The 26,056-nt window shown below is 38.2% G+C and overlaps 1 protein-coding gene and 1 pseudogene across 2 annotated transcripts; both read right to left on the bottom strand.

The window, feature by feature from the left end:
* Positions 1–5,402: 5,402 nt before the first annotated feature.
* LOC104217924 (FKBP12-interacting protein of 37 kDa-like) overlaps positions 5,403–26,056 on the bottom strand; it is a 120,041-nt pseudogene continuing 99,387 nt past the window's right edge.
* LOC104217925 (pentatricopeptide repeat-containing protein At5g47360-like) lies at positions 10,914–13,246 on the bottom strand. Of its 2 annotated transcripts, none has more exons than XM_009768269.2 (2): positions 13,152–13,246; positions 10,914–12,858 (listed from the first exon to the last, which is right to left on the bottom strand). In XM_009768269.2, the coding sequence occupies exon 2, from the start codon at positions 12,740–12,742 to the stop codon at positions 11,297–11,299; it is 1,446 nt and encodes a 481-aa protein (XP_009766571.1). In that variant the 5' UTR covers positions 12,743–12,858; positions 13,152–13,246; the 3' UTR covers positions 10,914–11,296. The 2 variants fall into 2 exon arrangements, with proteins under 2 accessions (XP_009766571.1, XP_009766570.1); XM_009768268.2 differs by having other exon boundaries at positions 13,126–13,245.

The raw sequence follows: 26,056 nt of genomic DNA on the forward strand, positions 1-26,056 counted from the left end.
AGACAGACCCAACCCCTGTGTTGAGTCTCCGAAATCAAATGCACATGATGCAAACAAACGTTCCTACTAGGGATCCGGCATGAAGCTGAGTTATTCTAAGTGTAAAACCTGGGGTATACTGTTCTAGACCTGGCTTACCCAAGCAGACAGTTTGAGCCGAAGTGGGGGCAACGTACCGGGAGCACGAAAGTCTACCCGACCTAGTTACTTGGCCCATCTTCGTTATATTTGGTATGACTTTTAACAGAAAGGTGGGCCACGCGCACGTGTGCACCATAAATTCAGAAGACTCAGAAAGAAGAAGGGTTTCGTAGCAGTTTATATGTACAATTCAGATAATATCAAAGCGGTAAAAAGCAACATTTAGCACATTAGGCACAAACATGTAAAAATACAAATAATAAATAAAGCCAAATATAACAATTATTCTAAGCTCAAAATACTATTGGAATACATTGATTTACTTTGCACTCAGTTATTATTTCTCAATTATTCCTATTTCAATTTGATTATCAATAACCCGAGTTCTTCTAATATAAGCTTTGACCAAAGTACTTATTTTTGGTTAAACAAATTGGTTCTGTTACCGGAAATCTGATAATTGTTTACTTTCTTAATAAATTCTTTCATCAAAAAACTTACCATGTCGAATAACAACAACAACCACCAACAAGATCCTCAACATCAGGAGAATGATGCGGGTGACAGGACCCCAGTTCCCTCACCGTGTGATTCACAACATCAGTCACGAGAAGAAACTCCAGATGGCTCTGAAAAAAATAATGGGGTTGCAAATCAAAACGGATTCGAGGCAAATCAAAATGTTGGAGTTGCGAACGAACAAGAACTCGATGATGCCTTAAAAAATCTCATTGCTCAACAAGTCAGCAATGCTCTCCGAGCTTTTACCAGCCATTTGCCAGTTGCACCACCAACACCAACTCCGAATCAGAATACTTTGGAAAACCCACGTTCTAGGCTCGTTAACTTAGGCACTGGTGGAACTCCAAGCGAATCTCGCGATGGTGAACCGGGTAACATAGTTAATTCTGATTTACAAAATTTAGTTCTAACCTTGCAGAAGCAGCTCAAGGAACAAAGCGATCGCATAGAGCAAATACCTGGAGTACCACCTGTAATCAAATGAATAGACATGGATAAATACTCACAACAACCATGGAAGCCTAGTGCTGCTCCGGTGCCGATCTCGAAGAAGTTTAAAATGCCTGATATTCCAAAGTATGATGGCACAACGGATCCACGAGACCACGTGACTGTATTTACAACTGGTGTGAAAGGCAACGATTTAACCAAGCAAGAAATCGAATCAGTTTTGGTTAAAAAATTTGGTGAAACACTCACCAAGGGAGCATTGACATGGTATTCTCTTTTACCCGAAAATTCTATAAATTCGTTTGCTGAGCTTGCAGATTCATTTATCAAAGCTCATTCGGGGGCTCAAAAAGTTGAAAAAAAATGGAAGATATTTTCAAAATCAAGCAAGAAGATTCAGAGTTGCTTAGAGAGTTCGTGGATAGATTCCAGCGTGAAAGAATGATGTTACCACGCGTACCTGATAACTGGGCATCTATGGCTTTCGCCAGTAATTTGAATGCGAAAAGCTCAGAAGCCACGAGACGACTCAAGGAAAGTCTGCGTGAATTCCCAGCAACAACCTGGAATGACGTTTACAACAGATACATCACGAAGCTAAGGATAGAAGAAGATACTATCTCCCGATCCCAAAAAGAGGAGAAAGTAAGTTCGAGACGAGCAGAAACCGAAAAAGGTCCGGTGAAAATAGATACGAACCATACATGGGCCCAGCAGGAAAAGACTCACGATCAAAGCAAGATAATTCAAGGTATGATCATAGATCGAGGAATAGAGAGTCGAACCTGTACTTCACAGATTTCTTCCTTGACTTCCTTCCCTTTGTACATCACCGTTACCCGTTCGTAATTCCATGGAATAGCCTTGTTGTTGATTACTGGTAACTGGGTTACTGGCTTGATAATAACCCGATCTGCGCGGGCTCCTTCCACGATTATGATGGGTTTGCTGGCCGCTCCCGGTACAATCACCTTTACCCCTTCCTGTTTCGTTGCAACTTTGCTTAAAGATCCCTTCTCTACTGCCATAGATGGCTCAACACTCTTTTTGCTCTGCTTGAGCACCAACTTCTCATCTGTTGATTGTTCATTTGTCTTGACTCCACTGGACCGAATCATCATGACGGTCTGTGATGGCTTCTTGGGTTCCCCCTCCGCATGCACTATTTCGATCATATTTGCCTCCTTATGGGTTGGCATCGGATTCCTGTTGATATTGGGTGCTTCAGGAGCTTGAACTTCAATTCTATTGGTATCAATCAGCTCTTGTATCGCACTTTTCAAGTGTCAGCACTTTTCTGTATCATGACCCGGGGTACCAGAACAATACTCACAGCTGACAGTATAGTCAAGATTCTTTGGAGGAGGATTTGGTAGTTTGGACTGTATCGGCCTTAGCATATCTAGCTGTTTTAGCCTGTGGAACAGACTAGTGTAGGACTCTCCCAACGGAGTAAAGGTTTTCTTTTTCTGTAACCTTTCACCCTTAAGTGTTTGACTAGGCCTGAAACTTGGTCCGGGGGTGTTTTGGTAGATGGTAATTCCTTCTCATACACACATCATTGCTAGATTTTAATTTTTTTATTTTTTTCCTTTAATGGTGCTACTAATAGAGTTTAACCCAAAACAGAGAATAAGTTAAAAACAAATAAAGGAGGTTGTCCAACTCGAGAAAAGGTAAGAAAACATACAAAAATTGGATTTCACCTTTCTACATTCTTATACACTGGTATATACATAATTATACATATTTATACGACAATATATATACTTATATTTATAATGTTTAAACAATGTATTTACGTAAAAATTGCACGGGGCGCCCTATTTGGTCGCCCCCATTTAACCTATGCCCAGTTTTTTTAAAAATTTTAACTTGTACCCACTTTTTAAACAATTTCAGCCCTCTTTCTCCTCCTCCTCCTCCTCCTCCTCCTCCTCCTCCTCCTCCTTCTTCCTCTTCTTCTTCTTCTGCTGTTGCTGTTGGTGCTGCTATGAAACTTCAGTTCATGGGATAATTGTCATAAATATGTTTATCAGATTATTTTAAAAAAATTATAAATAATTACATAAGTTAGTAGACAATAATTTGTAAATATTTTCACATACATAAGTTAGTATACAATGATAATTCTGTTTTTTTCATGTTTATTGTTTTTAAAATTTATGATTTAGATACTGTTTGCAATCTATTATTTATCTAGTATGTTAGAAAGCTTTTTCAAAAATTTCAGCTTATATAGTGCAGAAGTTTATACAAATAAACTAAATAACTTCATCATCTTCTGCTGAAATTTTTGAAAAAGCTCTATGACAAAACTAATGAATCCAGGACAAAAAAATTCAGCTTTTAGTGCTAAAGTTTTTACAAAAGAACTAAATAACTTCAGCATCTTCTGCTGAAGTTTTTGAAAAAGCTTATCCATGACAAAAAAAACTTCAGCTTATTCAGTGCTGAAGTTTTTATAAATGAACTAAATAACTTCAGCATCTTCTGCTGAAGTTTTTGAAAAAGCTTAATGACAAAACTAATGAATCCAGGACAAAAAAAACTTCAACTTATTTAGTGCAATTACAAACAAAAACTTCAGCAAATAGAGAACAAAACTTCAGTTATTATGCTTAAGTTCAGCAATTACAAATAAAAACTTCAGCAAATAGAGAACAAAACTTCAGCTATTATGCTTAAGTTCAACAATTACAAACAAACACTTCAGCGCACTTGGTTCAGCACACTTGCTACTTCAGGCTCGTCTACTAGAATGCTGAAGTTTTGTGTGATTGTCTTTGTTACTTCAGCCCCGTATGCTGAAGTTACGCGAAAAAGTGGGTACGCTTGCAATTTTCTTTTGCAAAGCGGGCACAAGTTAAAACGTGACCCAAAAAACGGGTATAGATGCAAATGCCCCTGTATTTACGTTGTACAATTGTGCATAAACAACAATTATAATACGTTTACAGATAAAATATCTTTTAGCCACCATTACACTTCAAGAAGAAGAAGAAGTAGTAGTTAGTAATCCACCAAATACCTGAAAATAATGTATCCACTTGGTATAATAGTGTGTAAGAGATGTTTACATACCCATATACACTATTATACATTGTTATACAAATGAATCCTATCAATGGAGCTTCACGGGTTTCCTTCTTCTTTCTTTAGCCTTTACTGAAATTTGACTTAAATCTATCTCAAATCTGCTCTAAATAACTTCAAATTTAGGGTGTGTTTGGTATAACGGAAAATGTTTTCCAAAAAAATATTTTCTTGGAAAACAAGTAGTAATCTTATTCATTTTCCGGTGTTTGATACGAAAATTAAGGAAAATGACTTCTCAAGAGTATTCATAAATAATTTAGATATAATAAACATGAAGTCATAAATTTTTAAACCAACAACCTTCCGAATCCACAAATTTCATAAACTTTTGAACCGCTAAACTTTCGAAACCGCGAAATTTCGAACCTGTAAACTTTATAATTTCTAGACCCGTAAACTTTCAAACACATAAACCTTCAAACTCATAACTTTGGAACTTGTAAAATTTTGAACCTTTAAACTGATATAAAAAAAACTGAAATTTGAAAAGAAAAAGCCTTTTTTGGAAAGATGGGGTGGGGTGGGGTGGGTTGGTAAGGGCGGGAAGGTTGAGAAGGAGTTTTGGAAAATGTTTTCCCTTCTCTTGATAAGGAAAATGAGTTGATAAGGAAAATATTTTTCAAAACATTTAAGCCAACAAAATATGAAAAAATTGGAAAATATTTTCCGAAAAATGTTTTCCTTCGTACCAAACACACCCTTAAGCTTTGAACTCCTCTTGATGTTTCCAATCAATTAGAACAACACACAATCATGTTTTCAAGCAAACCCAATAACACCCATTTCAAAATTAATCTCAGAGCTTTCAAACCCAAAATCTCAAATATGGTTCAACCTTAAAGCTTCAGCCTTCAATGTAGTTTTTTTTTTTAATCAATCAAATTTTAGATTTGAGAAACTTGAGCTCCAATAATGGATGTTTTATGATTATATACACTTGAACGAAGAGAATACTAAACCTAGTAGCAAGGATGAGAAGAATTCGTAACTAAACAACTTCAAATCTGTTCAAAGATGAGCTTCGCTCTTGGAGTTGAAGTGCGCTTATATGATAAGGCAGAATACGCATAAAAGAGAGATATCAAGAAGCTTAGGTGTGTTATGGACTGTGGAGGAACTGAGTATCTAATAATGGGCTAAATGATGAAAAGATTCTTTCAGGTTATATACAACCCAGACCAAACAGCATAAGGACTTCAAACCTGGGTCATTTTCAATTAGGTTGTTGGGCCAAGTGACATCGGACGTAATTCTTTCAAATAATTTACCAAACAAAATTTTTTTTGGAAAGGAAAAATAAGATGTGTTACCATACAAATAGCACTAGTCTAATTCCAGTAGCCTGCCTACTCATTCTCTGCCTGTGCTTCTGTAGCTGTCATTCCCTCATCACTGGCAGTTTTATCAGGAGTTAATTCGGTTTTCTCCATTACTGTGTTTCTTTCATTCAGCTCTACCTTCAGCTTACTGATCTCTTCATCCTTCTCTTCAAGTTTCTCTTGCAAGATTAGTACCTAGGACAAATACAATTAAACCATTAAACTCCACATCCTTCAAAAGTCATCCTAATACTGACTCACTCTAGATAAAATGGAAACTGTGTAAAGCACCATTTCATTTGATCTTTCCACATCGTTTGTCAGTCCCTCTATCTGCTTGCACAGGCCTGCAAGTGCGAATGAAAATTGGAAGAAATTGAGTGAATCAATCTACTCATCATTGCATCCTGAATAACGATGGCAAATCAACTGAAACTGGTTAGGTTAGGTCAGACAAAAAGGAATCCCGATGAGAGCAAGAAGGTAAAATGAACACATGTCAAGAAAACTCTACAACAAAATTAGCAAAGATATAGATACCTTAAGCAACAAGGGTGCTTGATGCCTAGTTATGTCATGTTTCTTTTTTCCCCACAAATTATATGAATGTGAAAGTCAAATACTACAATCCACCATCAACCTGCTTCAACTTCATTAAAACAAGTTCTCATAACAGAAGTAAACTACACTGTTGGCAAGATATTAGGGGGAGAAGAAGATGGAAACCAAGGCAGAGAAGGCATAAAGACCCATCCATAAAAAAGCCCAGTTTCTCCATAGTGCAAGGAGATACTACTTTAATCTACAAACAAATTGTGAGCACTGGCAAGAGCAGGTTAATGGCTGAACCAGTGTAGGAATTAATGGTTTCTCAGTTGGGATGGTGCAGGTCTCTCTGATTATGATATGACTCAATTCTATGTAAAAGCATGCCTTATGTCTGGCATGACTTTACTGTCGCATGAATAAGGGCATGCAGATATATGGTAACCACACAGATCAGGTGACAGCAGCTGGTTTCTTTCTGGGTACAGAGAAGATATGCATGTGAATCATGTGGTATAGTTCCTTGTCCAATACTTCCTGAAGCATTTAAATTCCACAAAGAACCATAATCTAAGAGTGAGTATGCCTCTACTCATGTAATGTCATGAACCAGAGGAGTATATGCAAATATTACCAAATGTTTCAACATTTAAAGCAAATATAAACATCCTATTTAATACAAATCTAAACATCCTCACAAATATTACTATCAATTACACTGATCATATCTGGAACCTGTTGTACCAAACCGATTAGTCAATCACAATAAAACAAGCAGCAAACGAAAAATTCCTATCCCAATCAAAAGGCAAACAGAGATGTATTTATGAAGCAACTTGAGAGAACATTAACCTTCAAATTGACCTTTGAGTTCAGCATTCTGAGACCTCTGCAAAGCCAGTTTCATTGTTAATTCATGCATCTGCAAGTGAAGAAATAGACCATCTGTAACATCTCACATGTATGATGTACAAACCTGGAAAAACCAAGCTAAGCAACTAGGTAACCTATGAATAGACTAGTCCCTTCCATCTCTAAATTCAGTTGTGAACTAAGTGAATTATATATTTTACACACTTCACTGATCATATAATCACCTAATACCTTTCCTTCATTAGCCTGGTTTCTGATCTCTTCATTTTCCTCTTGCAGTGTCCTACATTTAGCCATTAGCATCTTCCCCATTTTGCTTTGTGGGGTAAAATTGACTGCAGCAATGTTATCATGCAACTCCTTCACTTTCTTATCCTTCTCCTCAACCAAATTCTGGCATTGCAAAATAAGAAAAGATGTAAGCAAGAGTGCAATCAGGCAAGCAAGCCCATGAAGGAACAATGAGAAAGTCAACTAAACTACATGCCAAAAGCATCCAAAAATTTAAGCACCAACATGCTTTATTCATTGGCAAAAGGATGCATCATCAGAGCTCATAGAGCAATTCAAAAGGCAACCAGTAACTATGTCACCAACAGAACACTGCCCCCAGTAAATAACGAATACCAGCCAACCATCATAGAGACTTGGAAGCACAACGAAGTTAAAGTATGGAACCACTAAATAAGTGTATCAAATTCCTCTATATACATTTCAACTTGAAATTAAAATTAAAGTCCAGAACTTACCTTCAGTCTAGTGAACTCTTCATGAATTGCTGGATCCAGCAATAGCTTCCGTGCCTGTTAATATACCCCTCAAAAGAATAAGGAAACTGAGCAAAAAGTGAACCACCAATAAAGAGATTAAAAGCAAATGTTAACCCCATTTTTTTTTTGAAACGTTATGGTATAAGATGAGGGAGAGAGAGAGAGAGCGCACTCAGTGCAGATGCATATCATAGCAGAAAAGAACACAAAGCTGCAAAGGTGTATTCAGCATATCATAGTGCTGTTCTGAGAAGAAAAAAAAAGAAAAAAAAGAACATAAAGAATTAAAAAAACAGAAAGGGTTTTATTCCATAAATCTGGGGCATTGCAACGTCTAGATTTCTGGAAAGTACTGGAACTAATTATATATTCCTTGAAACTTTCTTCTTAGTACCATCTGTTCTCACCTAACAGGAACATCTATTAGGCATCATTGAGCATATTTGAATCCAAATCTTAGAGAAACTAGTTAAAGGGGCATCTGGTGTGTGTGCATAATTTTGGTTTAGGAAAGAATAAAAGGGCAGCCCGGTGCACTAAGCTCCCGCTATGCGCGGGGTCTGGGGAAGTGCCGGACCACAAGGGTCTATTGTAAGCAGTCTTACCCTGCATTTCTGCAATATGATGTTTCCACGGCTTGAACCCGTGACCTCCTGGTCACATGGCAACAACTTTACCAGTTACGTCAAGACTCTCATTCAAGGTCTAGGAAAGAATATAAACTTTAAAATATAGGTTGAACTGATGTGACTGAGCATAACTGTCAAAGCAGAGTTAAACAACAAGGAAATCACCACCCATTAAATACAATAACAATCTTAACATCTCTGAGTTTTTTATAAGTGTGATTATGAGGGCGTCAACAACAACAACAACCCAGTGTAATCCCACAAGTGCGGTCTGGGGAGGGTAGGATGTACACAGCCTTACCCCGACCCTGGAAGGGCAGAAAGATTGTTTCCAATAGACAAAATAGTGCCAGCTTCACAAATTGTGATACAGTAAGAATATATTTGTCCCTTAATTAGGAGTATAGATAGTAGAACAAGTGCCCACTGAGGACTAAATCTTTTCGAAAAGATTAAAGACCCAAACTTAGCTAGTAGGATCTACATTAGAATTAGACAGAATGATTCAAGCAGATAAGAGGTCCAGGCCACCATTTTGCAGTTCCTAAGCAGTTCTATCTTATAGGGCGGTTTCATATTAGCTATATGCTGCTCTTACCCTTCAGTTCTCTTTCCTCGCATCAAATGTATCAACAAATAGAAACACAAATTAAACCATTTCCATTCACGATTCCCCTTGGTAACTTACAATTTACAACCCTAATTACCATGTCCTAAGTGGTTTCTAGCATACCGAGTATATTGGGGGGGGGGGGGGGGGATGTGGAGGTAGGGGATTCTAGAGCCTTGAGACCACAGCACTAGTGTTAACAGAGGGATTGTATTCTCAGGCCAATATGTGGATAAGGTTGATAACTGGATTGGAGTTGGAATTAAGATTTCAGAACTAGAAGAACCTTCTTTAAGTAAATCAAGCAGTTAATACTCTCTCGAATGTATCCAAAATTACACATGAAGGTGCACCAGCTAACAAAGTGTATTATTTAAGCAAACGGTATAAAATTAGCAAAGCAACAACCAACTGAACCAGAAAGAAAAAGGAAGTTTAAAAATTGAGATCAAGGTGGCTGCGATAATCTGTTGTCCTTGTTTTGGCGGACAAAACTAAGCCAAGATGCAATTCGGAAAAAAATGAGGTGGGATGAAACTAATTTAACCTGTGGTAGGAAAAATACCCCCGACCTTCATATACAAAGAAACTCTGCATCACAAATAACCCCAAGAGAGGAATGGGACTTCTATTTTTGTTAAGAGGGTAGCTAGGTGGGAGTAGAGCAAAACTAACTTCCCTCGGTTGACAGTTCCAAACACACATCAAACTATGTTGAACATTCGTTTAGATTTCAGCAACATTCAGGTTAAATTCTTTACTTCCCCATAACTCATCAAGCAGCATCCAATGAACTGCACGTGTTTCATTTTTAGACTGTTTCAGCTAAAATGTGTTTAATATGTACACTTTTAATACAGTTTAGGTGTTCAATAGGTACTAGCTCGTGTATAGGTGTTTAAATGAAAGTCAGGGGGCCCATATGTATTTGGCCGATTGTATTCTTTTGGCTGTCTTGAGTGATAAGACTTTTACTTTTCTGTTTGGCAAAAAGTATCATCACTAAAACAGGCAGCAGAGAAGTATTTAGGGATGGGAAGAACCAGCTCCAGAGGATCAATGACCTTTTTCTCCATATTTTACATGTGCTACAACTATAATTCAATACTTCTCATTCAGATAGTTCATACTAAAAACTCTATTGTTCCAAAGAGAGTGAAAATCATATGAAACGAATCATACTTGACAGCTCAGATACCAAATGAAATTCTTATGTACCTGTTTGACCCTCTGTTGCATCTCAAGGTACTTTTCCTTAGAGAAAAGGAGTAAACTCGTTGAACTTGGAATGTCCTTTTCCTATGATGGAAAACCTTAAAAAATAGAGGGATAATTGTCAGGTATAATGATGGAAGCACATCCTAGAAGATAAAAACAAATAGGACCACTTGCTTTGTACATCTTATCGACTTACTGTATGTCTGAAGTCTCGGATATTTCTTCACTCAGGACTCATTCGGTTTTATGATGATCGTGATGGACATGGTATGACTGCAGATTTCTGAGGACATGGCCCTTGATAGGAAGGTTTGGAGGTCAAGCATTAGGGTTGCAGGTTAGGGGGTAGTAGAGCTTTGCGTACTTCATACCGGGGGTGAGGCAGGGTTGGATTAGGGTTGATCTTAGATAGCTTGCAGTTTATGTTGAATCCACACTATCCCTGCTGTTTATCTTAGCCCCGGGCCTTAGTAACTGGTTACTGTTATTGTATGTCATTTATCTTTTAGTTGTTATGCTTCTGTTACTATTATGGTTTCTACTGGAGTCACTAATGAATTGTCTTTCTCTTTTTCTTTTTTCTAAGCCGAGGGTCTATCGGAAACAGCCTCTCTGCCCTATCAGGGTAGGGGTAAGGTCTGCGTACACATTACCCTCCCCAGACCCTACTTTGTGGGATTTTACTGGGTAATTGTTGTTGTTGTTGTATAGAATAATCATGATATAAGATTTAGTATTTGCTTTAATCCATGCATTGTTATTCCATGTTATTAGCTATAAAATAATACACCAATCAGTGTTACCTCAACTGAATATTCAAAGGAACACTTCACCTGTTCTTTCCATCTCATACTGGATAAGAATGTCGGCCGACAATACACAAATCAGAGTGCAAAATCAATAAATGAGATATAAGTTGAAATCTGAAAAGAGTTATCAATCAAACTGACTAGAAGCCCAACTATTTATTCTTTTATTTTTTTGCACAAAACTGGAAAGAATTCAATTAGGTGGAATATGGAATACAATTGAGGGTCAATCTCAACGGTGAGGTGACTATTTGTTGACAATGCTGAGGCACAAGTAGGATCACGATATTAAAGCAATCTTGATCATTCATCAGCACTTAATACTACCAATGCTTGAAGCTAAATCTTCTTTGCCACAACGTCCAAGACATTCAATTACATTCTTAGTACAAGGACCTTTAAGCTGAATTCCTTTCCCTACCATTAGACTAGCAAGCTTTGCAGCTTCAACAAGATGATTTTCCTCACATAGTCCAGCCATAAGTATACAATAAATATCAGAATCTATAGAAGATACGCCTGCAGACTGCTCAATCGCGTCAATCAAGTGATATCCATCAAGTATCCTTCTCTGCTGACAAAGCCATCTCATTATTGTGCTTGAGGTCAAACCATCAGGCTTTAGGCCACCAGCCAACATTCTCCTAAAACACATTTCTGCCTCCTTGAGTTTTCCAATCCGAAACAGTGATAAAACTAGAAAACTGTAACAAGAATCATATGGAATACCACATTCAGCTACTCTGTTGATGACTTGATGAGCTTCCTCCATATGCCCATCTTTGCAAAGACCCTGAATCAAAGTACAGATAAGTACCCTATTTGGTTTACAACCAAAATCCCTCATTTGGTCCAAAATACTTAATGCCTCTATCGACTGACCTTTCTCAACAAAATTCTGAACCACAGTAGTATAAGTAACGACGTTTGGCTTACACTGCCCACCATCTTTTTCCATTTCTCTCAATAACTCAAGCGCCCTTTCCAAACTCCCGAACCTACAAATCCCATCAAGAAGAGCTGAATAGGTCACCGTATTTGGCACACATCCATGTCCCCTCATAGCTTTGGTTAATCCACAAGCTTCTTCCAACCGACCCACCTCAGACAACCCCTTAATCATCACAACATATGTGATCATATCAGGATGAAGATCACTCGAATCCATCTCTCTCATAAAAAACAGAGCCTCATTAATATCACCCTTCTCGCACAATAATCGAATAACTACATTATACACTGTCGTGTCTGGCCGACAGTTGGACTCTTTCATTTTCCTCAATACCCACAAGCCCAAGGTAGCATCTTTTCCCACTCTACACAAATTCAATATAACCTTAAACATCTTAGCACTTGGAACATATTTATTCTGCAGCCTATAAGCCTCAATGAAATCTTCAATAATTTGTGGTTCGCGATCAAATCCAAGCAATTTATAAGCTCTACTGAACATGTAACTGCTGTGTCTATAGCTGGGATGAAGTCCAGACCAAATGAAGAATCTGAGACCCATATGAGGATCATCAATGGCGCATTTCTCTAATACTTCATTAACACATTTAGCATCTAGTTTAGTCTTAACCGTGTTCAGAGACTTCTCCAGACCAGACCCCTTTTTACTTTCCAGCAAATGACTCAAGAATTCTCCAGCTGATGATGAACAAGTGGTAAAAAAATGGACCTTCTCGAGTAAAAATTTTGGCTTATCGGCTGGCTTAGTGGTCAAGAAAAGGCGAGAAATTGATGGAGGAAGCATAATTTTCTCATAAGGAATTGGATTTTGGATATGCTTGGCGGAATTGTAAGAAAGTGAAATCAGCTGCTTGTATGATTAGAAATATGCGGTAAATTTGTAGACCTCGATTTCAAGAACTGAAAATTTACAAAACACAATAAAAAAAATCTCATCATTGTGGCCTTTTGTATTTTTATTTCATACTCAAGAGGTAGTAGACTAGTACTGTATCTAATAATTTGTAGCCATTATAGGAAGCAAATAAGAATGCAAGAAAGTAATCAACTTCAATAAAAAATTAAAAGGAACTATGAAAAAGTCAAATCCTTCTGAGCATCACCAAATTCAAAAACATAGAAATTACTGAAGAAGAAGAAGAAATTAGAGTTTTGAAGAGTACTGACAGAGAAGTATAAACAAAGATGGGAACCTATAACTTGATTTTCGCCGGGGAAGTTCGCCGGAAGAGATGGAGAACAGAGAGGCCGCACTGGGGAACAGAGGAGGAAGGCGCAGTCAGCTTAATGGACTGGCCAAGGAAGATAAATATGGGCCTGAGGTTCTAAAATAGAGGGGAGAAATTTAAAAATAGCCAGATTTACAACGGGTCATTCAAAAATAGCCACAGTTTCAAAAGTAATCGAAATTTAGTCATTTTTTATGTAAAGATAAATTTGAGCGAAAATACTGTTCAAAATCCGGAAAATACGCCCGTATATTATACTGAAGTTCCAGCATAAGTATGCTTGAACTCCAGCATATTATACGGAAGTTCCAGGATAACTATGCTGAAACTCCAGCATAATATGTTGGAGTTCCAGCTTAAGTACACTAGAACTCCAGCATAATATACGGGAGTTCCAGCAAGTATAAATGTCCAGTATAATATACTGGAGTTTGGAGCACCGGTGCTCCAGTCTCCCGTATATTATACAGGAGTCAGCAAAGTATATCAGTCCTGCATAATATGATGGAGTTCGTACACAGATGCACCGAACTCTCGTATATTATACGGGATCGGTCTCTGTTGCAGCAAAATAGTGGCTATTTTTCATTAAATTCGTAAACGGTGGCTATTTTTGATTGACCAGTCCGAAAACTGGCTATGCCGTACTATTTTGACAAAATAAAGGGCCCAATTAATCAGACTCAAATTTGTTTCTGTTGCGACTTTTGCATCTATACCCGAAATTGTACATATACCCACTTTGCAAAAAAAATTACAAGCCTACTCACTTTACGATTAACTTCAGATTTATCGGATCTGAAATTAAAAACAAAATTAGTCTGAAGTGAAAAAATTGCACTTCAGATGCACTTAGACCTTGCCAAAAGGTCTAAAGTGCAACAAATATTTTCCTACACTTAAGGCCAATAAATCTGAAGTGAAAAATTGCAGATCAGGTGCACTTAAGACCAAACAGGTCTGAAGTGTAACCAATGATTTCATACACTTAAGGTCAATAAGTCTGAAGTAAAATGATACACTTAAGGCTAAAGGGTCTGAAGTGCAACAAATGTTTTCTTACATTTAAGGGCAATAAATCTGAAGTGAAAAATTGCACTTCAGATACACTTAAGACCAAAAGGTCTGAAGTGCAACCAATATTTTCATGCACTTAAGGCCCAATAGGCCTGAAGTGCAAATTGCCTAGAAACATAAATTTGTTCTTCGGATTTTAACAATCCAATATACAATTTAATATCTAAATCTACTTCAAATGTGCTCAAATTTAAAACATAACCTCCAAATGTCATCAAGAATAAACCCCAACCATCAATTTGTCAACACAACAATAAATCTAACAAACTCATTTTACAATTAAGAAAAAAAACCTAAGCAATAGTAAAAAGAAAATAAAGTGTCACAACAACTCACCACTATAAAATATTACCTTAAAATATGTTCACAAACACCATATAAAATCGTTGTTACCCGAAGAAGAAGAAGGAGGAGGAGGAGGAGGAGGAGGAAGAAGAAGAGAAAAAGACCTGAAGTTATTTAAAAAATGGGTACAAATTAAAAATATTTTAAAAAGCGAGTACATATTAAAACTAAATAGGTTGTCGGTGCAATTTTTGCGTTTCTGTTGTCCTTGACGTGCTAGAGGAAATTTGAGCCTATGACTGCTGCCTAATCTTTTTTTTTTACGAGAAATCCATATCTTTTGCAAAAATAACAGCCGACAAGGTATGTTTATATATATACTAGATGCACGGGCCCAATAAATTGTGTTGCACTACCTTTGATCCAAAATATCTTTGAAAGATAGGATTTTTACACAAATAGACGGTCGATTCACTAATTACTTCTTTTGCTTGATTTGTATATATTATATATTAATTATACATCATTATATGTATTATACATGAATTATGCATACAGTATTAATTCCTGAATTTTTTTTGCTTAAGCGAATTGGTTAGCGAATATTTAGATTAATTCTTCTCCTTAAACTTTTGCACTCGTGTAGAAATTCAATTAATAAAAAGATTATTTGACCGAATTATTATTTATCTCTCTTAGTAAATACAACTAAGCATGGACAAATGATTGTTATATCATTTATTAGACAGCATATGTAACTTTGAAATATTAAAAAAAAAATATCTTCTTAATTTACACCTTTTAAATATTTTTGAATTGTTAATACTTTTACGTAATTTTTAAATATATAATTTTTATTTTAAAAAACTTAAATATTTTATTCTGAATTTATGGTTAAAATTAAGAAGTTTGACTCTTAAAATTTAAAAAGTATATCATTTTTGGGATATATGGAGTACAAACGTTTTTATTCCTTACCATTATATTTTTAAGTTGGAATAGATAAAGAATATGAAAATTAAAGATAAAGTTGTTTTGAATTATTCAGTTTGCCTCCGTTTGACTATTAAAGTTGGTATGGATTATTACGGTGAACGGTTGATGTTTTTTCCTATTAATACTAAAATGTTATAAATATATTATATTATGGATGTTCATTTAGTACTCCGTTGTAAATAATCTTCCTGAAGAAGCTTATCCATATGGGACTCCACCGTAAATATGTTTATCTATTTAGTACTCTATTGGAAATAAGCTTCCTGAAGAAGCTTATCACTTCGGTACCCGGTTATGGATAAACATTACCCTAGGTAGAAGATTATCCATACCGGGTATAATAAGCTTATCCATTCAGTACTCCGTTATGGATAAACATTGCTCTCAGTAGAAGATTATCCATATCTGGTATAGTAGCAGCTTACACAGCAGCTTGTGTAGCAGCTTACACAACAGCTTCCTTTCTTCTATAAATAGAAGAGATTTCAGTTCATTATGTACATCAGTTTGAATTTGAATAATATATCAGTTTCTCTCTATACTTGTCTTTACTTTACAGTCTTTATTTTATAACACGTTATCAGCACGAGACTCTGACATCTCGAGCAAATACTTTGAAAGTATTAGAGGTAAGTGTCACACCTCCTTTTTGCGCGCCCCGTCCCGAGGGGTTAGATGCGCGGGTGGAGTTTTTCCAATTTAAGTGACAATATTCGAAATGGGATTATTTATTTAATTCAGAGTCGCCACTTGGGAAAAGTTTGGCTTTTGGTGTCCCAAGTCACCGGTTTATCTTTAATCCCAAATCGAGGAAAATATTCGACTCTTCCAAATGAAGTCTGCGAACCAGAAATTCTAAGTAAGGAATTCTGTTGACCCGAGGGAAGGTGTTAGGCACCCTCGGATCCCGTGGTTCTAGCACGGTCACTTAAATTGTTATAATGGCTAAATATCTGATTTAAATACATGTTATGACTTGCGTGCTCCCATTAAGTTTAAACCGCTTTTATCATTATCATTTATTTTTATAGAATTGCAACGTCGTGAAGATGCGTCTCGAACCACGTCACAATCAATGCACCCGTGATCGTCAACACATCTTGACTTCGCTGAGATTTGGATTTGGGTCACATCAATGTGCACCTGAATTTGAGAATATATTTTAACTTAAAGTCGCGCCTAAAGAGTCTAAACGCGTTATTATCTTTGGGGAAGGTAGTGGAATTCTCTAAACAGTCCCTCCCAAATTCTAAGTATTTATCGTGATCAATTATTGAGGGCCCCGCAGTTTGCATTTTTATTCGGCGAGGCTCGTCTCATTATTTAAGAAGGGTACCCTACAATGACTACATTTCTACTACATTTATCTTTAAAGAGAAGGATGATGCCGAATTTTGCGGGTTTGGACAAATACGGACTGAATCCTTATTATGTTTGCCGAAACTAAACTTGTTTGATTACCTGATTGATTGTTCATAAGGTGGGGGTTACCGCATGCTTTGTCTTCATCGAGTGGATAACTTATTAATTCGTTAAATGAGATTGCAAACAAACTAACAACATATATTGAGTTATGTTTAATGACCTCCAAGTTCTATTTTTTAACACTTTAACCTATTTGAAATTGATAAACGAAATCGACTGTTTTACCAGGGGAATTACTACTAAGTGAACTCAAAAAATGGTTATTAGTTTTTCTCAACAATCATCACATTATTTCGAGACAAACAATCTATACCGAAACTCAGTATCGAACCTGCATTGGGCGAATGAACTGACAGGAGAACTGGCATTCATAGCCAGACTCTTAATGTGACTGCATGGGAGTTTGTTTGGGATACATTTATCCCGGACCCAGTACCACAATTTTGTTGATTCAGTGGTCTAGGCAAAATACATACAAGTGCCTATGACTCTATGTTATACAGTCATAACTAAACCAAACAAGTGTTATACTGAACTGAATGTATACTAAATCAAAACATGTTGTCTATGTCATACTGTCATTACTATTGAACAATGCTATCTGACAATCCATCTCAAACAGAATGTATGCTAGTTTATACAAAGTATTTGCAGTTTGCAGTAAAATATACAATCCCAAATATCATTCGACCTATTTTTAACACCAATGTTATAACATGAACAACTGTTCTTTTCTCTATTTCTGCTTCAACTTCAAACTTTCAACCATACAAAGTTTCAGAGGTTGTGTACCTGGAAATATTTGACAATTGGAGGAAAGGGGGAAGTCAGCAGAGTATGATGACAACAAAATGCAGCAGCAATCACAGCACTATCAGTAGCAGCAGGGCAGAATAGCAGCAGACAAAGCGATACAGCAAGAAAACAAGCTCGAGTGCAGTGATACAACTATGGCCAATAGAGAACAAATGGCCAAATAACAGCAGCACCCAGTGGAGTAGAATCAGAATTCCAGATAGATCAAAACAGTAGTAAACCAATGAAAGCACTCAACTAATAGACACAACTGAGATTTCAGAGGATCAGAATTGGTTTGAACAAATTGAAACAACTGAAAAACCCAATAACAATAGGAGGAAGAAAGTTTCTGATTATTGGTTGTATCCCTTCTATCCCTTAATCTCCCTCTATCTATGTGTATCTATTTTGCATGTATTTCAGCTCTCCTTTTCAAACTCCTCACAGTATGTCTATATTCTTTTCCCTTATCTATTCAGCTCTCTTTCCCCAGAAATTCCTCACTGTGTGTGTTTATTTTCTTTTCAGCCCTCAAGGTCCAGTCTCTCTCTATCTATTCTGTATATCTCCCCCTTTTATAAGTCCCTATCCTACTCTTTTTTAAACAGCCTGTTTTCAGAAATCCAGTACCCTTCCCATGTGCCTTCTATTTTCAATTCCAAACTTTAGCTAATTAAATATTAAACCCCATCAACATTCCCTGGCAGATTTTACTTTTAAAAGGTTTAAACACTTCTTTAAACTAAAGCCAAGTATGGGCAGTAGGATAGCATATGCTGTCAAAACATTTTAAAATCAAACAAGGACCTTTATGCAGGCCACAGGTTGTGCACAAAGCACATGAGGAGCACCAATGCACATGAGGTGCACCAATGCAAATGTTGTGCAGGAGTGCACATGCCATCCAATTCAGCATTTTAACCAAACATCCCTTTTACATTACTGATCTAAATCAACAGCTATAAGTAAACAAAATTGTTTCTCAATTGATTCAAAAATGTTCGACAGAAACAAATCGCTTTGCTATGCTCAGATAGTTGAAACTAATTGACGACTCATGTCGACTCGACTATATTAGCATTATCGTACACAATCGTAGCCGAAAATCAAACATTCAGAAGTATGGGACACATGACTCGACTTATACTGATTAAAATAGAATGGTGCATCCGAGGAATCAGTTAGTTAGTACAAATTGGAATACAACCAATACGCATGCCGTATCAGAATAGGAGGAGAAGGATTCAGACAAACACAGATGTTCAAACAGAGTGGACGAACAAAAGTTGATAAAAATTCAAAACACAAATTGACACAAAACATGAACAGACATCTAATCCCTCACATGGACCAAACAAATAAGGGAAGAAGGCAGACTCACCTCAAATCCTGAAAAATCGGAAACCTTGAACCGGACTTGGACAGACTTTCTTAAGGCTGAACGGACTTTAATCGAAGTGTTTCTCAGATGAGAAACACTTCGATTAAGGTCCCTTGGACCTTAATTTCTTGGCTCGAACGGGTATGAACTAGTGACGAGGAACTACAAAGTTCCAAAACTCAGATCCGGGATTCATGTTTCCCTGGTTAGATTCGGACCAAACCAAGTATGGTTCGGTCACGAGGGGGGTCTGGGGAGTATCTGGTACAAAACTGGGGTTGGTTGGGTCAGATCGAGTTTTGACTCGAATCTTCGAATGAAGATTCGAGGACCTGGGGGGTGATTCGAAACATGGGGTTGGTAGATTTGGGTTCAGGATGGCCTGGGGGTCCTATGGTGTTCAAGGGAAGGTCACCGGCATCCATGCCGCCGGCTTTCATGGCGGAAGTATGCAGAGGCGGCTAGGGTTTTAGGGCTGTTCGTTTGGGGAGACGAAGCAGCCGGGGTATTGGATAGGGGGGGTAGGGTAGTGTTATGTACTTATATAGTTAGTGGGCAAGTGGATCCTGGCCGTTGGATGAGACGAGATGAAGGGCCAGGATCCTTCGGCTAACAGGGAACGACGTCGTTCCAAGGGTGAAGGGTTAGGGTCGGTCCGGGTGAGACGGGTCGGGTTTATTGGTGGGTTATGGGGATTGATCTTGGACCGTTGGATCGGCTCGGTTTAAACGGTTATGATGGGTTGGCATCGAAACGACGTAGCTTTGATGTTAAACTACGTCGTTTCATGGCCTGGGGGTGGGCTGTTTGGACTGGTGGCTTGGGCTGTCCGCTTGGGCTGAGTTCGTTGGGCCAATTTTAACAAATTGGCCCAAGTCCGGAAGGGCCTTTTCTTTCTCTCTTTTTTTTTTATTTTTTTTTTATTTTTTATTTCTTTTCTTATTTGTTTTAAAACAAAACTAAAAAAAATCAAATTAAAATTAAATACACACTCAAATATAATTATTTGCGCACATACTAAAGTATTTCAAAACCGGTAAAGTCAAACCAAACAAAATCACGGACGAAAAATGCCTATTCACGATTTTCTATTTAATGACCGAATTACGGTTTGAATTACGCAGGACACATATATATTTTTTGAACTTTATTTTAATAAAGTAAATAAATAAGAATGGGCCAAAATCACAAATAAATCCACAAGGTGCCGCACAGAAATCCGAAATTGTACAGCGGGGCCAATTATATATTTTTTATTTCTTTTTGGAGCGATTGTCGTGTGAAGCAAAAATCACGTGCTCACAGCTGCCCCTCTTTGTTCGGAAACACGAAGGGTTTTCGTGCAAAGATCAAGTGAGCGTGTATGAGCGATTTTTGCCTATAGACCACTCCGTATGAAGCATTTTTTTTGAAAGATCTGACCGAATCTTGCTTCAAAGATTTCCTACATATCCTGGGCTAAACAGGAATCAGGTCAATGTAGTTCGGGAGGTTTTGGTAGCTGGGACTAACATGGGATTGCAATGCTTGCTGCTACTGCTGCTGCTGTTGCCACTGCTACGTTACTGACCGCCTTATTACAACCAAATGGAAATTGGAAACTGAGCTAACTACTTATATGCATGTCAACTGCTAGTTACAAGATTCCTATCTATGATTCTTTTACGACTTGATCTTGGGTCTTAGCTGATTCTGCTTGTAGACTCCGATCTGAATCTTGATGCTTGCGAGTTGCAGCGACTTGTTTAACCTCTGGGATACTGAGTGAGACGCGATTGGCAGGGTTCAAGCCCTTAATTAAACGTTGGAGTCAATCCTCCTTGCATTTACTCCGATATCTCGGGACATCTTTTTTTTTTTTTTTTTTTTTTTCTTTGATTCCGAACTGGGATTCATCTCGTGGGTCATTTCGATTCATGTGGCTCGAGGTCAGACCTGCGGGAGAAAACAAACGAACGAAATTTTCTGCCCCAGTTTCACTAGGAAAATTTCGTTAATTAATCACCAGGAAGTTCATAAAATTGATGAAAGAGGATATGCGTGCTCAGTTCGGGGTTGGAGCCCTAATATCGACTAGCTGGGGAAAGGTTCAGTGTAGGGTTTAAAACCCTAACGCCGAACAAAGGAAGAATTCAGTTTAGGGTTTAAAACCCTAATGCTGACTAAAAGGAAAATTCAGTTTAGGGTTTAAAACCCTAATGCTGATTGCATTAAAAAGCTCAGTTTAGAGTTCAAAACTCTAATGCTGGCTAAAAGGAAAAAGTTCAGTTTAGGGTTTAAAACCCTAATGCTGACTAAAAGGAAAATTCAGTTTAGGGTTTAAAACCCTAATGCTGATTGCATGAAAGAGCTCAGTTTAGAGCTTAAAACTCCAATGCTGGCTGAAAGGAAAAAGTTCAGTTTAGAGTTTAAAACCCTAATGCTGACTAAAAAGGAAAATTCAGTTTAGGGTTTTGAAACCCTAATGCTGATTGCATGAAAGAGCTCAGTTTAGAGTTTAGAACTCTAATGCTGGCTAAAAGGAAAAAGTTCAGTTTAGGGTTTAAAACCCTAATGCTGACTAAAAGGAAAATTCAGTTTAGGGTTTAAAACCCTAATGCTGATTGCATTGGAAAAGCTCAGTTTAGAGTTTAAAACTCTAATGCTGGCTGAAAGGAAAAAGTTCAGTTTAGGGTTTAAAACCCTAATGCTGACTAAAGGAAAATTCAGTTTAGGGTTTAAAGCCCTAATGCTGATTGCATGGAAAAGCTCAGTTTAGAGTTTAAAACTCTAATGCTGGCTAAAAGGAAAAAGTTCAGTTTAGGGTTTAAAACCCTAATGCTGACTAAAGGAAAATTCAGTTTAGGGTTTAAAACCCTAATGCTGATTGCATTGGAAAAGCTCAGTTTAGAGTTTAAAACTCTAATGCTGGCTAAAAGGAAAAAGTTCAGTTTAGGGTTTAAAACCCTAATGCTGACTAAAGGAAAATTCAGTTTAGGGTTTAAAACCCTAATGCTGATTGCATGGAAAAGCTCAGTTTAGAGTTTAAAACTCTAATGCTGGCTAAAAGGAAAAAGTTCAGTTTAGGGTTTAAAACCCTAATGCTGACTAAAGGAAAATTCAGTTTAGGGTTTAAAACCCTAATGCTGATTGCATTGGAAAAGCTCAGTTTAGAGTTTAAAACTCTAATGCTGGCTAAAAGGAAAAAGTTCAGTTTAGGGTTTAAAACCCTAATGCTGACTAAAGGAAAATTCAGTTTAGGGTTTAAAACCCTAATGCTGATTGCATGGAAAAGCTCAGTTTAGAGTTTAAAACTCTAATGCTGGCTGAAAGGGAAAAGTTCAGTTTAGGGTTTTAAAACCCTAATGCTGACTAAAGGAAAATTCAGTTTAGGGTTTAAAACCCTAATGCTGATTGCATGGAAAAGCTCAGTTTAGAGTTTAAAACTCTAATGCTGGCTGAAAGGGAAAAGTTCAGTTTAGGGTTTAAAACCCTAATGCTGACTAAAAGGAAAATTCAGTTTAGGGTTTAAAACCCTAATGCTGATTGCATTGGAAAAGCTCAGTTTAGAGTTTAAAACTCTAATGCTGGCTAAAAGGAAAAAGTTCAGTTTAGGGTTTAAAACCCTAATGCTGACTGGCTGGGGATAAAGCTCGAGAATACTACACGATCTATTTTTGAGTTTTCTTGTTTTAGATAAAAGGGAGTTTCGTGGAAGCTTACCTTTCGAGTGAATTCCTTATTGCCAAAATGTTTCTTGTACCTTCCTCTTTGGGCGACACCTGCTTCTTGCACGGTTGTCTTGGATTATACCTGTTTCAACTTTTCAGATAAAGAACAATTGTTAGTTCGGAAATGACGGTTGGTTCGGTGACCTTGATCGTTCCCAATTGCTTTGTTGCATCTCATATTTCTGTTGCGAAATCGCGCCATTGATTTGATTCGAATGGCGAAACCTTTAGACCGCTTAGGCTTGTATTTCCAGATTCTGTGATGATTTGCCTCGTAAGGCTCTTTTTTTTTTGTTGTCCCGTTTTGCTTGGAGGTCCTCAACGGGGATTTTATTGGAGGTATTTTGTGGGGATTTGTACAAAAGGGAAGCTTTGTGGGGAATATTTACAAAGTGGATTCTTTGTGGGGAATTTTGTACAATGGGCATGCTGGGGATTTATTTCAAAGTGGGATTTCTAGGATTTGTTGGGGTAAGCTTGTTGGGGATGTCTACAAAAGGACCCGCTGGGATGTGCTGGGGAGGTTCCATTTTTTCCCTTTTTTTTTTTTTTTTTTATAATTTTATAATTTGGGGGGATTCTGTGGGAGATTGTACAAGACTCTGTTGGGATTTGTACAGGGGGGAGACTCTGTGGGGATTCGTCCGAAGGTGGACTTGCTGGGGAAGATTTCAAGATTTCTCTCTTTTCCTTTTCTCCGGAACACCATCAAACGTCATGATTCATCATGCTTGGGTAATCATATCAACGAGATGAGGTGCTTTCCTTCATGAGACGGGATTCCGTGTAAACAAACCATGCCACCTACCCTTTCCGGTGTGTCCTGAACTCGGGGTTAAAATGCAAAAGGGATTCGAAAAGAAACAAAGCAGGGGAAAACAAATCAGAAAAGAAATACCCTTTTCGGGGAGAGAAAGACTTATCTGAGGAAGATAACGTTGGCTTTAAATGACATGACATGCCCTTTGGACTGGACGTCTGACCTTCTAAGAGCTTGCGTTTTCCTGAACCAGAAACGGACCTGTGATTCCAAACTGGTGGCATTCTGCCGAGACTTTCTTGGGGTGGCGTCATCCTTTTCGGCCGACAGCGCCCTTTGCGGGTTTTCGCTGGCTGACCTCTCTCATTTCTCTCCCTGTCGTTGCTCGATAGCACTCTTTGCGAGTTTTTACTAAACAAGCTCTCTCATTTTGGTTTCTCTTCTCCCGTCGCCTCGTGGTGCCCGAAGGTTTTCACCGCCGAGACTCTCTCATTTTATTTCTCTCAACTCAGGGTGTGCTGGTTTCCTTTGGTGATGCTTATTGGTTTCCCACCATCTTTGGTAATTGATTTGAAGGCTTGTGCCTGGTGAAGAGAGGTAGCTGATACTAAACTTCTCAAGTGTCTGACATGCCCCGGTTTTCAATTTCAGGGTGAATGGGATTTTGTTGTTGGTGTGACTGAACCTCAGGGAGAGGCTGCCTACGTATCCTTTCGGAATCAAGTCAAACGTAGTTCAGGCCTCAATCAATGTTTTGTTTTTTTTTTTTTTATTATATACAACGGCTCAAAAGGTGGTAGCGAGAATTGGGTAGTGTTTGGGGAGTAGTGGGGAATAAACACCTTCGCCCTTTTCAACGTGTCAGGACCACTTGGAGTATGATCTAGACGTAGTACCTCTTGACTGCATCTGCATTCACCGCTGTGTCAGGGTCATTTCCTTCGATATCACCTAAATACAATGCTCCTCTTGGCAATATTTTCCTTACGATGTATGGGCCTTTCCAATTTGGGGCAAACTTTCCTTTTGCTTCTTCATGATGCGGCAGAATACGCCTCAGTACCAATTGTCCTACTTCGAAATTCCGAGGTCGGACTTTCTTGTTGTAAGCACGGGCCATCCTTCGTTGGTATAACTGTCCGTGACAAACTGCAGCCATCCGCTTTTCATCAATCAACGTCAATTGCTCCAGTCGAGTCTTAACCCACTCGCTGTCCTCGATTTCTGCTTCGACAATGATTCGAAGTGAAGGAATCTCTACCTCTGCCGGTATTACGGCCTCGGTTCCATAAACCAAAAGATAAGGAGTCGCTCCCACCGATGTGCGCACCGTAGTGCGATACCCCAATAACGCAAAAGGTAACTGCTCATGCCACTGTCGGGAACTTTGTATTGTTTTCCTCAAAATCTTCTTGATGTTTTTATTTGCAGCTTCTACAGCACCATTGGCTTTTGGCCGATAAGGAGTGGAATTCCTGTGTGTTATCTTGAATTGCTCGCACACGTCTCCCATCAAGTGACTGTTCAAGTTTGCTGCATTATCTGTAATGATAGTCGCAGGAATACCGAAGCGACAGATAAGATTTGAGTGTACAAAATCCACTACAGCTTTCTTGGTGACCGACTTGAGAGTGACAGCCTCTACCCACTTTGTGAAGTAATCGATGGCAACCAGTATAAACCTGTGTCCATTCGAAGCCTTTGGTTCAATTGGTCCAATGACGTCCATGCCCCAAGCGACAAATGGCCAAGGTGCGGACATGGGATGCAGTTCTGTGGGAGGTGCATGAATCAAATTACCGTGCACCTGACACTGATGACACTTCCGGACAAAGCTAAAGCAATCCTTTTCCATGGTCATCCAGTAATAACCTGCTCTAAGGATCTTCTTCGCTAAGACATACCCGTTCATGTGAGGTCCACACACACCTGCGTGTACTTCGTGCATGATTTTTCTCGCTTCCTCGATACCGACACATCTTAAGAGATTGAGGTCCGGAGTCCTCTTATATAACAATTCACTGCTCAAAAAGAAACCACTTGCATGTCGCCTAATGGTCCTCTTTTGATCTCCAGTTGCATGCTCGGGGTATTCTTGTGTCTTCAAGAATTTCTTGATGTCATGGTACCAAGGCTGCGTATTTGATCCCGCCTCGATTACACTGCAGTAACCGTGTCTTTCCTTGATTTGGATTTCCAAAGGATCGACGTGGGCGTTGCCCGGGTAGGGTAGCATAGAAGCCAGAGTAGCAAGTGCATCTGCCAGTTCATTGTGAAACCTCGGAATATACCTGAATTCTATTGAGTTAAAGCGCTTGCTGAGGTCCTCCACATGTTGTCGGTATGGGATAAGTTTGACATCCCGAGTTTCCCATTCGCCTTGAACTTGTCGGATGATCAGGTCAGAGTCTCCCATAATCAGTAAGTCTTTGACATC

Source organism: Nicotiana sylvestris, chromosome 3, assembly GCF_000393655.2.
Source record: "Nicotiana sylvestris chromosome 3, ASM39365v2, whole genome shotgun sequence".
Classification (NCBI taxonomy): domain Eukaryota; kingdom Viridiplantae; phylum Streptophyta; class Magnoliopsida; order Solanales; family Solanaceae; genus Nicotiana; species Nicotiana sylvestris.

Excerpts from the sequence above, each read along its gene's own strand:
- LOC104217925 (XM_009768269.2), bottom strand. The coding sequence starts at position 12,742 with ATGCTTCCTCCATCAATTTCTCGCCTTTTCTTGACCACTAAGCCAGCC.